Source organism: Rhinatrema bivittatum, chromosome 8 (assembly GCF_901001135.1).
Source record: "Rhinatrema bivittatum chromosome 8, aRhiBiv1.1, whole genome shotgun sequence".
Classification (NCBI taxonomy): Eukaryota; Metazoa; Chordata; class Amphibia; order Gymnophiona; family Rhinatrematidae; genus Rhinatrema; species Rhinatrema bivittatum.
In genome coordinates, this window is record NC_042622.1 from 99483077 (window position 1) to 99498348 (window position 15272).

The 15272-nt window shown below is 45.7% G+C and overlaps 1 protein-coding gene across 4 annotated transcripts in view; it reads left to right on the plus strand.

Moving 5' to 3' along the window:
- Positions 1-15272, plus strand: part of CNTRL (centriolin) — a 402596-nt gene that overhangs the window by 92588 nt on the left and 294736 nt on the right. For all 4 annotated transcript variants that reach the window (XM_029610804.1, XM_029610805.1, XM_029610806.1 and 1 more), the window contains 2 exons: positions 336-530; positions 14613-14766. In XM_029610804.1, the coding sequence (XP_029466664.1) occupies positions 336-530; positions 14613-14766 (349 nt within the window). The remainder of the gene's footprint in view (positions 1-335; positions 531-14612; positions 14767-15272) is intronic.

The following is a 15272-nucleotide window of genomic DNA, read 5'->3' on the forward strand; positions in this document are numbered from 1 at the left end:
TTCACAGCATGTTTTTTTTTTCCATAGTCCATGGTATTTTTCAATTTGCTGAATATTAGCCTGCCAGAGCAGGTGAGGAAAACCACACCCTGATTCACCTTCAGAGGCGGTATCTACGTGCAGTTGGGATGCATGGCAAAAGTAATTAAATATTCCCTGTGGAGCAACTTTTGCAATATACCTAATATACGCATGCTAAGGAAGCAGATACCCCCAACAATTCTTAGACCTTCCCTTTCCAGTCATGTGGAGTGCTGGTAACAAGCCAGCCAGTCAGACATATCTCTGAGAATGCATAGGGATCCTGCTGGTACATGTTGTGCCTTTTATTTCAGATTTCAGAAGCAGAGAAGGAAAACCTACGTCAACAATTGGCTCGCAAGATCCAGATATTAAATCAGTTACGCCAGGAGGCTCAAGAACTGGAGAGTCAAATGGAAAGGCAGAGAAAGGAGATGGAGAAAAAACAAGAGGAAATTGGAGAATTGCAGAGCATTTTAGATTCTATAGATCCCAAAGATCCAAGACATGTAAGGAAACAACTTTTATTGTTATTTCATTAATGGTATGATATGGTTTGTAGTTCATGTACATATTCTATTCATAGCAAATCTCTGCTGCTATGGATGTATTTTATATTGTGCTGATTTTAAGGAGGTCATTTTTCTCTAGGAGGGTGGGAGTAAAGATTAGGTACATTTAGGTTTAAAGTTTATTAATTTTTATACAGTCATATCTGTAAAACCATCATAACAGTATACAATAAGTTCAAAGCATGAAAATACAATATTTAGTCAATCAAGAACACAATCAATAAAAACAAAACTGAATATAATAGAAGCATCATAACAAATAGTATACATATTAATACATAATTAAAATTTTAATTAAAGTCAATAGAGTAAAGAAATAAGTTAGAAATAAAACAAAAATAGATAAAGTGACTTAAGTGCTGGGTTAAGGCTCTACTTGTTCTGTCACTGTGATTCTGCATATGCACATTTAAATAGTGGGACTAGTGAGTGAAGAACTTTTAATATAGGAGAAGGCATTCCTCTTAGATTGTATTAGTATTTAACAAATTTATCAGAAGCTATTTAAGATTGCAGGATTTAAAATCATGCATTGTAGGAAAGTTCAAAAGCCAATACTAATTGTAGTTTTGTAGTTATTTCCTTAGGACAGAGCTTTCCAAACTGTGTGTCGGGACACGTTAGTGTGTCGCCTGCAGTGTGCAGGTGTGTCGCGCAAGCCCGGTCAACTATGATGCGAGTTTGGGCTTTTTTTTTTCTAGAGATTCACTTTTTTTTTTCAGTTTATGGGTTGCTTATTATTGGGTGATTTTTGCTGTCAATCGCGTTTTTTGGGGGGGCTTGGTGGGTGGAACGAGCCCAGCCATCCTTGCATTGGCTGCTGCTGCCCATGAGGCCTGGCCATGAGGAGTACTGACTGCAAGCAGCAGTGTCTGGTGATCATGGAAGGGAGTGAAGCACTTAACTGGCAACAATCAAAAAGACGAGGTACATGAGTGTGGGGGCCAGACATGTGCTGGGGGGAGAGAGATGAGTGAGTGGGGGGCAAACGTGCTGGGGGGACAGACATGTGCTTGAGGGGGAGAGATATGAGTGTGTGGGGGCCAGACATGTGCTGGGGGGAGGAGAGAGATGAGTGTGTGGGGGACAGACAATTTGTTTTATTATTGTTTCTCATAAATTATAACAATAACATGAATCTTGGAATATATATTTTTAATATAAATTTAAGGTTTTCATGAGATAGGTTGTGTCGTGAAACATTTTATTTATGTATATATTTAAGGAAACATACATAAATTGTCGAAATATGTTTCGTTCGTTTAACCTTTAACCTCTGGTTTACTAGTAGACTGAATTACCGTGTAGTGAAATTATGTTTGTCTAAAAAGTGTGTCACCAACATGAAAAGTTTGGAAAGCTCTGCCTTAGGATGTTCTCAGGCCTATGAAGAGCATAATGGTATTGCTAGCTAATGTGTTCAGTTTCTGTGGTGGTTTAATGTATTTATAACTTTAAGTTTAATGGTTTTCTATTGCATCCTCATTGATGTACATTTTGTAAAGTGAAATTCCCTGTACGTACCCGGATCAGTCCAGACTCCTGGGTTTGGCCCCCCCCCCCCCCCTAGCAGATGGAGACAGAAGTTTACTAAACAAAAACTCCGCCTCATAAACAGGCCAATACAGTAAAGCGCGGCCGCAGTTACCCCGTTTCTAACCCACTGTGTACTCACAATTTCGCCACGTAAGTCTAACCCGTGATTCACTATCTGTTTTTACCGATCCTTACCGCTTCTTTAACTCGACGCGTATCCCTTTCCGCCCAAGGCAGCGAAGGCGCATGCGCACACGCCGTGACCTCCGACGTCCAGCCGGTCACGGCGTGTGCGCATGCGCCTTCGCTGCCTTGAGCGCCCATATTGGACGTACAGGCGTGCACGTATTCGCCTTCGCCGGAGGGGCTGCTGAAGCCGCTCTCTTTCGCCGCCCTTCTACTTCTACTGCTGCTGCTGGGGGCTTGTGTGGTCGCGGCCAGGGCAGGTGAGCGGGGGCTGGGGGAAAGTTTGGGACTGTGAAATTTCGTCTCTCTCTGCTTGGGCTTGGATTGGGTTGGTTTGGTTTGGGACTGTGAAATTTCCTCTCTCTGCTGGGGCTTGGATTAGGTTGTTTTGGTTTGGGACTGGGCGGCTAAGTGCGAGAAGCATTTTTTTTTCTGTGGATTGGGTTGGTTTGGGACTGGGCGGCTAAATTTCGTTTCTCTGCTGGGGCTTGGCTTGGATTGGATTGGGTTGGTTTGGTTTGGGACTGTGAAATTTCGTCTCTCTTGTCTGTCTGAAGGAGGGTGCTTTGTTGCGCTCCCTGCCTCCGATCGCCGGTCTGTAGGAGAGCCATCCACTTCCTGGTACCTGTCATTTCAAACGTCATTTGAAATGACAGGTACCAGCGCACCCAGGTTACTGTATAGGCGCTGTATAGCACCTATACAGTAAAATGGACTCTCGTTGGACGCGGGTTGGACGCGGCTTGCATTTGCATGCCATTTAAATACAGTATCGAGCGGTAGGTGATCCGAACTGTGCGTGCGGCAAACGCGGGTGCGCCGGGCACTATCGCACCTCTTTCTACCGCACCTTACTGTATCGGCCCGATAGACTGGTGCCACCTACAGTCTGGCAGTATTCTTCTGTCTCCAGCAGGTGGAGGAGGTGCCAAACCTACAGTCTGTGCTAGGGCATAATTTGTGTGAGACAGTATAGTTAGGTACAGTTAAGGAATAAAGAGGGAAGAGAAAGTAAGCGATGGACTGCAGTGTTTTGCCTGCAGGTCATAGCCTCCCAGGGGGGTGGTGAGGTCCTGAGGGGACCATCCCTCCCTGGTTTCAGAGGCAGCTGAGGTACGGGGTAGATAACTCGTAAACAGGAAAAAAAATGGCTCAAAAACCAAGATTCAATTCAACAACAAATATTCAAATCACTACTCCACAAGTATCGTAAATCAACCGAGGAAGCGAAGAAAAACTTTTACTCAACAAAAATTCATTAATATCAGTTTAATCCACGTGCCCTCTTCCAATACGTATCTAATTTAATCTCCCCTGCAATTAACTCTGACCATGAACATGAGGATGAAAATAAGTGTGAGAAATTAGCCTCCTATTTCCAGGACAAGATTTCAAATATCATGGCTCGTTTTACTTCTCCGTATCAAAAAATACCTTCACCCACAAACGCAGCACATGTAAACCGAAGTGATGTATAACTATACATACCTCGGTATAGAAGAATCTATAAATAAATAAATAAATAAATAAATAACCCCGATTGCCAGCTTGTTGAGATCACTGGGAATGAAACCGGAGAGCCCGGCTCACTCCTCCCAGTTTGATCCAGGACCTGGAGGCTGAGTGTCAGGTATTTAAAAAAAACAAAGAAAAAAAGAATTAAATTTCATTAAGTAGTTTTTTCTTCGGAGCTCGACTCTCCCTTCTCTCCGGTGCTGTTGGAGGTTCTTCGTGCTCAGTTTCGCTGTGTTTTTTGTCCGAATTCGAGTACTTTGTTTTTGTAGTGGCATGCCGTGTCTGGCCGCGTGTAGGGCCTGCGGCACCACACAGCCCCGACTATCGCACGATGGGATCTGCGCCGATTGCCTTCCAGGGGAAGAGGGAGCCTCCACGACCCGGGGCAGGGTCTTGCTTAGGGTCCAAACTGTGATGGGCACCTTTGGGGAGCTGCAGCCCTTGGCCTCCGGTACATTCCTGCGAAGAGCGGGAACGGGCGCCATTTTAGGTGCGCTTGGGTCCCTGCCTCTGGGAGCAGGCGCCATTTTGCCTCCGTTAGCACCAGCGGCCCCCCGCAGCGCAAACAGCACTTGCAGAGGAGGACCCTCCACCATGATTGTCACCGCAACGAAGGGTCCCTGATGGGGACAAAGCTGCAGGGCCTGGCTTGCGCACTGATGCGGACCCCAATATGGGGAGTTGAGGGTATGTGTTGTCTGTCGCTGTCCGACGTCTCTGCTCCGCCCACCTTACCTTGTTGGCGACTCCCTCTGGGGTTGATGGAAGGCTAGCGGCTGCGGCGTCTCCAGGCTGTCCTCCGGCGTTCCCGGACCGATGCTGCAAGCCGCCATGTTGTCCAGATGCCTAAGGGCGCGCGCGCAGCCCAACTGATGTACCAGCGTTAGCACGAACCTCAGGGGCATCCCCCTGAGATGATGTCATCAGCTCTAGATATTTAAGGTCTCAGTTTTCGCTAACAAGACGAGTTAGCAAGGGAAGGTTTACCTAGCTTCATCCAGGTCGCTGCGGATGGGACTCGCTCTCCGCAACCTAGCTACTCTGCCTCCTCGGACTTCACTAGAGGTACCCACTCCTCGGGGGCCTCGCTCTGTCTTTTTCATTTCAGGTCGGAGTCCGGAACCGGTACTCGCTCCTCGAGGGTCCACGTCCCGGACCAGCTCCTGAATACCACTTTTGCTAAGAAGTCATCGCTGCTTACAACATTAGTGAGTTTCCATCTATCTCTTAGAGCTTTCCCTGGGACCAGGTACTCGCTCCTCGAGGGCCTACTGCATTCCAACTCCTGGGCTGCCTCAAGAGACTATGGTGTGAGTGTTATCATCAAGGACTTGTTCCAGAACTCTGCATATCTTATCTATTCACTTTCTTAGTTTCTCTACAGCTCAGCCACCTTGGGATCGCTGTTCCAATACCTGAGGGACTACAGCCCAGCTGGGCGCTACCAGCTCACTACTGCCACCTCTGGTGGTTTAATATATTGTCTAATAAAAGAACTAGTGTGAGTCTGTCTCCTAAACTAAGCCTGACCAGTGGTCCCTCGAGGGCGTGGTTACCTGCCACTGGTCCAAGGATTCACCCACAACTATTCTAAATAATAACAGATTGCTATATCTAGCAACTCCGTTAATAACAGATTGCTATCTCTCAGCTTTAACAACAGAGCTCTAATAACAGATTGCTAATTCCCAGCTTTAACAACAGAGCTTTAATAACAGTATGTCCTCGGATTCTTCTTTCTCACAGGACAAGCAGGATGGAGCCCAATCACGGAAAACTTCTGTCAAAGTTTCCAGAACTTTGACTGGCCCCCTACTGGGCATGCCCAGCAGGGGTCCCCCCTTCAGTCTTCTTTTTTCCGCGCAGCAGTAGCCTCGCGGTAAAGGAGCTCTGAAGAGATTCCTGACAGGAATTTTCCTCACGGAATTACTAAAAGTTAAGTTGCCCCACAGGGGTCCCTCTTCTACCATTTATAACTCCGCGGTACTCGGTACGTTTTGACCCGTTTCCTGTCGATTACAGTTGAGTTTGGCCTTCGCGGCCTACTGGCCTTCGACCGTAATGCGGCTAAAAATTTTTGCCATGGTGTCGGGGTTTCATCGGTGCCCGGACTGTACCCGCACCATGTCTATCACAGACCCCCATAAAGTCTGTGTAATGTGTTTAGGATGCGAGCACGATGTCTTGACCTGCACCAAATGTGCCCTAATGACACCGAAGGGTTGCAAGGCCAGAATGGAGAAGATGGAACTTCTCTTCTGTGTTCAAACCCCGACTCTGTCCATCGCATCGACGTCGTCGGAACCGGCACCGTCGACTTCGTGCCAGCATCGACCACTGACTGGTGACCGACCGGCATAGACGACTGCTCGGCCATCGACACCCTCTACTCCCCCTCAAGATCAAGGAGATCACAGGGAAAAACATTGCCATCGACACCGTAAGACTCGGACCATCGAGGGAGCGAAACCATCGTCCAAGCCGCTGTCAAAAAAAAAAAACCCCGTCCAGGAAAGGCACCGACCATTCCTGCGACCGGGTCACTGAGGCAACCCTCACCCGATCGGAGATCGGGAGCCGCGATTCCGCCTGTAACGGTGGTCTCTCCGGCTATGCCTCTGCTTCCTTCTTCTGTTCCGGAGCCGTGGCTGCTTGCACCAGGTCTCCGAGAAGAACTGGACCAGATGGATCAGGAGGCCATCGACAAGGCGATGCAACGTCTTCAGGTTCCTCTGGCACCGACATTGGCACTGACTGTGGAACCGATCATCGACCCGATTCCAGCAGCACTGGCACAGCTGCTATCCAGAATGGAAGCCCTCATGGCCGCTTTTCCATCAATGGATCCCGGGTCTCCGATGGCTCCAATGCCCTCCCAACTGACAGCATCATCGGGAGGAGAAACAGCATTTTGCATTCCTCCATCTGGAGTTATGCCTCAGCTATCGATGCCTATACGTCCCTCGCCACCGATCCAACCATCGGTGCCGATACGTCCATCAGCGCCACCGAGTTATCCATCGATGCCCTTGATGCCTATACTGGTGCCTTCGATGCCATCATCGGTGCCTCTGATAATTCCTCAGATTCCTTCGGAGCCTAGACCAGGACCTTCAGGTATCCAACCACCTGTCCCCCTCTACTTCCTAGAGGAAAGGGTGTTGATTCTTATGATACCTTGGGAGATGATACCACAACAGACACCGATGACTTACCTTCACCACCTTCACCCACTGAAAGTAGAAAGCGTTCTCCTCCAGAGGATCTCTCATTTATAAATTTTGTGAAGGAAATGGCTGAATTGGTTCCTTTTCAATTACAGACGGAACAGGATGATAGGCACCAGATGATGGAGTTGCTCCAATTCCTGGATGCCCCCAAGGTAATAACTTCTATTCCCGTCCACCAGGTTCTTCTTGATCTTCTCAAAAAGAACTGGGAAAATCCAGGAACAATTGCTCCAGTACACAGAAAAGCTGACACTACTTACTTAGTACAGTCAGCCCCAGGTTTTCAGAAGTCACAGCTTGACCACCACTCAGTCGTGATGCAGTCTGCACAAAAGAGGGCAAAGAGTTCAAAACCTCACTCGTCTACCCCTCCTGGTAAGGAACAAAAATTCCTGGACAACATTGGACGCCGAGTATTCCAAGGAGCCATGCTCATCTCTCGAATTGCTGCCTATCAGCTTTATATGACCCAATATAACAGGGTCATATTTAAGCAGATACAAGACTTCTCAGACTCCCTGCCTCAGCAATTCCAAGACCAACTACAAACCCTTGTAAACAAAGGTTTTGAGGCAGGCAAGCATGAGATCAGAACATCTTATGACATTTTCGACGCCTCTACCAGAGTGTCTGCAGCTGCTATTTCAGCGAAACCGGTTGTCCAACCTGCCCTGTGTAGGAGATAATCTGTTCGGCGAACAGATTCAATGGACGGTGGCTGAACTAAAAGCCCATCATGAGACCCTAAAACAGCTCTCTTAGATGCCTTTCAACTTCTCCTCAAAGCAGCCCTTTAGAAAGGACTCTAAGAAGTCGTTCTACATTCCATGAAAGTCCTATCCACCACCAGCCAGATCCCGTGCTACGAGACCCTATCAGAAACCTGTCTCGCCAAACCCGAAAACAGAAACCACAAGCAGCTCCCCAGCCTGGGCCTGTTTCAGGTTTTTGACTTCCACCTGGAGAGCAGCAGCCAAATTACTCTGTTGCACATATCAGTCGGAGGTCGACTGTGCCACTTTCACAACATATGGCATTGAATCACACCCGACCAATGGGTATTGGCAATCATTGCTCAGGGTTACCATCTGAACTTTCTCGCCCTGCCACCTCTGCCGACGTGGAGAACATCTGACCACTCCATTCTTCTGGAACAAGAGGTTTCCCTCCATCTCCAGTCAAGAGCAATAGAACCCGTTCCACACACTCAGCAAGGCCTAGGGTTCTATTCCCGGTACTTCTAATCCCCCAAAAATCAGGAGCCGTCCGTCCTATTCTAGATTTACGGGCCCTCAATAAGTACCTCCAGCGAGAAAAGTTCAAGATGGCCACCTTGGGCTCACTTCTACCTTTTCTACAAAGAGGAGACTGGCTCTGCTCTCTGGACCTCTAGGATGCATACGCCCACATTGCGATAAGTCCAGCTCATCGCAAATACCTGAGATTCCTAGTAGGTCTCATGCACTATCAATACCGAGTGCTTCTATTCGGCCTAGCGTCTGCTCCACGAGTCTTTACAAAATGCCTCGTAGTCGTCGCAGCATTCCTCAGGACACACGGTGTTCACGTCTACCCCGATCTGGATGACTGGTTAATCAGGGTTCCCACTCAGCAAGCTGCTCTGTTGTCCCTCAATCTAACCTTACGCACTCTAATTTCGCTAGGATTTCTCGCCAATTACGACAAATCCTACTTAGTCCCATCTCAAACCTTATTGTTCATTGGGGCAGACTTGGACACCTTACAGGCAAAGGCTTTCTTGCCTCGACAACGAGCACTGACCATCGTGTCTCTTGCTCACCAACTGCAGTCTCAGCACGCTGTGACTGCACGCCAATTTCTCGTCCTCCTGGGACATATGGCGTCCTCAGTCCATGTCATACCAATGGCCCGTTTGGCCATGAGGCTCATTTATTTTATTTATTTATTTAGTATTTTTCTATATCGGCATTCGAGATAAAAATCCCATCATGCTGGTTTATATTAAACAGGGGGTGTACAAAGAGAAGACACTGGAAATCTATAACAAGTGAACAGAGAATCGGAAGTTACAATAAAACAAGGATGTTCTAAACTTGGGAGAGGAAGGATAGTCTAAAGCAGTGGTTCTCAACCCTGTCCTGGGGACCCCCACAGCCAGTCGGGTTTTCAGGATATCCACAATGAAAATGCATGAGAGAAGATTTGCATACACTGCCTCCATAACATGCAAATTTTCTCTCATGCATATTCATTGTGGATATCCTGAAAACCCGACTGGCTGGGGGGGGTCCCCAGGACAGGGTTGAGAACCACTGGTCTAAAGGAAATAACAGAAACTGTAAATAATTGCTCTGTTCTAAGAATAACTGACTATGGTTGTCGTTGCATAGAAAAGTCAGTTGGGTGCTGGGAAGGCTTGTTTAAACAACCACGTCTTAAATCTTTTTCTGAAAGTTGGAAGGCACGGTTCTTGACAAAGATCCGGTGGAATGGAATTCCATAGCGCTGGTCCTGCTGTAGAGAAAGCCCGGTCTCTAAATGTTATATGTTGAGAGGGTTTGGTGTGGGGAACACGCATGCATTGGACTCTGAGGTCTCAATGGACTCAAGCTATTTAGCCTCTGTTGACCATTGTCCACGTCACCGACTCACTCAGTCTGTCCCTCGCCTGGTGGAAAAATCAGAACAATCTCCTCCAGGGATTGCCCTTCCAGGTTCTGCATCCTCAAATCATTCTCACCACCGATGCTTCCAACCTCGGGTGGGGAGCCCATGTAGCCGATCTGCAAACACAAGGCTCTTGGTCTCCATCGGGATCCGAGCAGATCATCAAAGTTTCCTAAGGTTCTCCGTGTTGGGGCAACATTACCAGTTTTAGGCGCTACCATTTGGACTAGCAACTGCTCCCAGGATGTTCACCAAGGTGTTATTGTGGTGGTAGCTGCTCAGTTGCGCAGGGAAGGATTGTTAGTACATCCGTACCTGGACGATTGGTTGATTCGTGCGAAGTCGAAATTGGTCTGCCAGGCAGCGATTCACCGGGTGCTTCTGTTCTTGAGATCGCTGGGCTGGGTAGTCAACGAGGCCAAGAGCTATTTGGTACCCTCTCAGTCCCTGGAATTTTGGGGGGCTCTGTTCGACACGCGTCAAGGGACAGTGTCCCTCATGGAGGAATGTATGCTCAAACTCCAAGACCAAGTACGAGGATTGTTATCCACACATGTTCTGATGGTCTGGGATTACCTTCAGGTCCTGGGCTCCATGACTTCACTGGAATTGGTTCCATGGGCTTTCGCTCATATGCAGCCTTTACAATCAGTATTGCTGTCCCAGAACAGTTCCATCTTGCTCTACCTCTGATGGAGAATGCTCGGTCCAGCCTGGATTGGTGGTTATTCCCGGTCAACTTGAGGCGGGGAGTTCCTTTGGTAGTTCCGATCTGGATGGTGATCACGACGGATGCCAGCTTGTCCGGTTTGGGAGCGATGTGTTTGAGAAAATCGGTACAGGGACTGTGGTCCCCGGAGGAAGCTCGTTGGTCCATCAATCGTCTGGAGACTAGAGCGGTCCAATTAGCACTACAGGTGTTTTTACAGCTTCTCAAGGGCAAGGCGGTCAGAGTCCTTCCGACAATGTGACCACAGTAGCTTATATCAACCGCCAAGGTGGAACCAGAAGTCGACCAGTAGCGTTGGAAGCTCATCTCTTGATTACATGGGCAGAACAGAACTTGGCCTGCATAGCGGCTTCTCACACTGCAGGGGTGGAGAATGTGCAGGCGGACTTCCTCAGTCACCATCTTCTCAACCCCGGGGAATGGCAATTGGCGGAAATGTCTTTCAGCTCATTTGTGCCCAGTGAGGCACTCCCGGGATGGATCTCATGGCGATGTTCAAGAATGCCAAGGCTCCTAGTTTCTTTGCTCGTCGCAGGGACATGGGGGCAGAGGGCGTGGTCGCCCTGGTCCTGCCCTGGCCGACACATGTTCTGCTTTGTGTTTCCACCTTGGCCTCTCATTGGCAGGGTCATTTGCTGAATAGTTACATCCGATGGAGGTGGTTTTAATAGCTCCCAAGTGGCCAAGGCGTCCCTGGTTTGCGGATCTGGTGAATCTGGCAGTAGCATCTCCGTTGCGCTTCCCAGACAGGCAAATCTGCTTCATCAGGGTCCTGCCTGTTTCGACCAGGTCGAGCACTTCTGTCTAGCGGCATGACTTTTGAGAGGAAGCGACTGAAGTCTTGGGGGTACTCGGATGCTGTGGTGACTATACTGTTGCGCTCCTGTAAAGTCTCTACTTCCCTATCTTATGTAAGGGTCTGGAAGGTCTTTGAGGCCTGGTGTCTTGACAGAGCTATTGTTCCTACCCGAGCGACCGTTACGGAAATTTTGAACTTTCTTCAGGCTGGTTTAGCGAAGGGATTGTTGTGTAGTTCCTTGCGCATACAGGTAGCAGCGCTCTGTTCCTTACGCAGTAACATCCAGGGAGCATCCTTGGCGAGTCAACCTGATGTCTCTTGTCTCCCAGAGCGACAACCCTGTCCCTCTTGGAATTTGAATCTGGTTCTTAAGGCTTTGTGTCAGGCACCCTTTGAACCATTGCGTAGGGCAACCTTGAAGGACCTTACTTTGAAGGTGGTGTTCTTGGTGGCTATTGCATCGGCACGCCATCTGTCTGAGCTTCAGGCTCTGTCTTGTAGAGAGCCCTTCTTGCGAATCTCTGAGTTTGGGGTTTCTCCACGTATAGTTCCCTCATTCCTGCCTAAGGTGGTGTCTTCCTTCCATTTAAGTCAGTTGATCGAGCTACTCTCCTTTTTGGATTTGGATAGGTCGGACTCCTTCTCTAAGTATCTCCGAAAGCTCGATGTTTGTAGAGCATTACTGTGCTATCTGGAGGTAACCAATGCATTTCGCGTATCGGATCATCTTTTTGTGCTATGGGGTGGGTCCCTGAAGGGGCAGTATGGCTTCCAAGACTACCATCGCTGGCTGGCTAAAGGAGTCCATCAATTCTGCATATTTGTTGGACGGTAGATCTTCGCCCGAAGGTCTGTGGGCTCACTCCACTCATTCTCAGGCCACATCCTGGGTGGAATGTCAACAGATTTCCCCGGAGGAGATTTGCAGGGCGGCTTCGTGAAAGTCCCTGCATACTTTCGCCAGACATTATCGCTTGGATGTTCGGGCGCCAGGTGAATTTGGAGAGGGAGTGCTTAGAGCGGACCTCTCTGGATCTCATCCCAATTAAGGTAAGCTCTGGTTCATCCCAGGAATCTGGACGGATCCGGGTACATACAGGGAAAGGAAAATAGGTTCTTACCTGATGATTTTCGTTTCTGTAGTACCACGGATCAGTCCAGAGTCCCACCCATTTTTTTCCTTGGAAGGGAATGGAGAGTCCCCTCTCTTTACTGATATTTCTCGACAGATTGATTCGACATTGTTATTTTTACATGGCACGGGTTTTGTATCCATTTGGGGGTTGTTGTGCCAGTTTGCAGTTGTTAGGTTACTGTGTATAGTTTGGGTTTTGTTTGATCCATTCTGCTTTGACATTGCGTAATATTGCCAGACTGTAGGTGGCACCAGCCTATATGAGGTTTAGTTTTTGTTTGGTAAATTTCTGTCTCCATCTGTTAGTGGGGGCCAAACCCAGGAGTCTGGACTGATTCGTGGTATTACAGGAATGAAAATTATCAGGTAAGACCAATTTTCCTTTAATTACTTTCATTCTTTTGTCTTTACAGTTTCTCTTCTTTAACAGTAAAAAAAATTCCCTGGTGATATTGAGAGACTTTAAAAATAGCTCCTTGCTGACCTTGTGTGGAGATATGAATTAGTTCTATTTTTATCAATCTTATAGCACTTAAAATACTTCTGATATCTTAACCTTGTGAATATTTTCCACACATAGTTAGAAAATGTTGCACTATAATAAAACTAAGAATCAAACACAATTTAAAAAAAAATCTGCCAGTTTTAGTTTGTTTTTGTCACTCATTAGGTTGTTGCGAATGCAGGAAATATTTTTTTGAAGACTAGTCTTTTGTTTTTGTTGATGAGGCCTAACGAGACTTAATTATTCTAAAGAGGGCATGAATCAGTCAGATTTTTCATTAATTGCAATATATCATAAAACAACAAATGCTGAAATTAATGTATTGATAGTTGTAAAGCAATAGGATCAGTTTAGATTCTAAGGAATTGCATGTTTCTAGATCTAAAAACAATTAGTTAAAATGAAAACCTTTTTGTTGTACTTGTTTAGCGAGGTTTCATAGGCAGTGAATTAGAGGAAACTGCTTTCTCCTGGGGCTGAGCCTAGCCTCGCCTCTAGCAGAGTAGAATGACAGTTCAAACTGGGTGTGGGATTGGCTTGTTAAACTACTTCCTGTGTTGTGATTTGAAGCAGGCAGAGGAGGGTAGAGCTCGGGACTGTAAGTTGTGATTGGGCAGCATTTCTGTTTCGACTTCAGTTTTCACAAAGAACTGGTATGTAGCCATGAGAAGTTAGAGCCTGAGAGTTGAACAAAAATATTACTGTCAAATGAGGAAGTTTAGAGAAAAAAGGAAGACACAGAAGAGCTATCTACAAAATGATGCCTTTAAACTGCTTCCTATAATCAAAATGTTTGTACTTTAAAAAAAAAAAAAAAAAAAAGTACAAAGATGTGTTTCAAGAGGGGGGATTTTTGCTTATGGCGGCAGAAGACACTGAAACTGTAAGCTATTACAATGATAGCCTAACTCTTCATCAACTGAATAAGGTAATTTGTATTTTATTTACTGTACATATTTAAATGCAAATGAAAGTATTTTGTGTTTAAGTATGTAAGCTGCAGATGTATGTTGGTGGCATTTGTATCCAGAGATTTTTACTCTAATCTCTAAGGAATTGTTTTGCTTTTTGGCATTTTAAAAGACATGCAATTGCAGTTGAATTCTCCACAAAGAGCTTTCATATTCATTTCATTTTATATTTTTATTTAGTATTTTACATAATTTTCTGGTTATACAGATTATTAAAAATAAGAATGCTCTGTTTTAGCTGAGATCAGCATGCAGTGTAAATTTCCTAAATGTATGAGTGTACTCATTTACAAGAAAATCTGTTAAAGTAAAAATCTGTTAATATAAAATGTGTATTTCTTCCTGGTTGTAGTATGTGTAAGACTGAAATGTGTGGTTGCTTCACACTACAGGAGTTGATAATATGAACATAATTTGATTGTATATAATTATGTTGCCATGTTTTCTGGGCTATTTTATTTAGTTTTAGAATTTTAAATAGAATATAAAAGTCAGAATGTTTCTCAACATTAGAAGCCTTCTCCTTGTTTCATTAGTTTAAGCAAATATAAAAAATGTAAAGAACAGCAAACTATGAGAATAAGTAACAATGGCATAAGCAGAATGCATAAAAAATTTAGATTTATTTTGTATTTAGAGGCTTTTGTTAAAGATGGTGTGGTTGACATGTTAGTATAAAGTGCTCAGAGTCAGTAAACTTCTGAGTTTGAATCTCTCCTTCACTGTTTAGTTTGTATCTGTTAACATGCTGTCTTTTTCCTAGTCTCATGTGAAGGCTCAGAAGACAAGTAAAGAACAACAACTTGACATGATGAACAGACATTACAAACAGCTTGAAAATCGTCTGGATGAGATGCTTTCTAGGATTGCTAAAGAAACTGAGGAAATCAAGGACCTTGAGCAACAGCTAACTGAAGGTACTTGCTTTTTAGATATTACTGAAAATGAGCTAAATAATAAAGTGGAATATGGCTTACTACATTTGTGCAAAAATATCATGTTTTTGGTGGAACACCTCAGAACATTTGAATCAAAACCTTTTCCCATCCATGTAAATGAGCATATTAAATATAACATCACATACAGGATTGCAGTGCACAGATATAGCACACACACTAGCTGTTCAGAAAACTAAAGTTCAGATCCTGCTGCTTTTTGTTATTTTGGGCAAGCCTCCACCTGTTACCTCAGATACCCACTTAGAGACCAATTTGCAAAGTGCAGGCAAAAATGTGCAAAATACCAAAATTTGGGCATCTGAGCATTTTGCACATTTTTGCACATGAAACCCACTTTTGTGAAGTGCAAATGCTTATTTAAATTCAACATTGAGCTACTGCGATGCAAAGGCATGTGAAGCAGCTTATTAATGTAGAATTTTGCAAAAACAGGTTTGTGAAAAAGGCTTTGCAGGCTTGTTTAC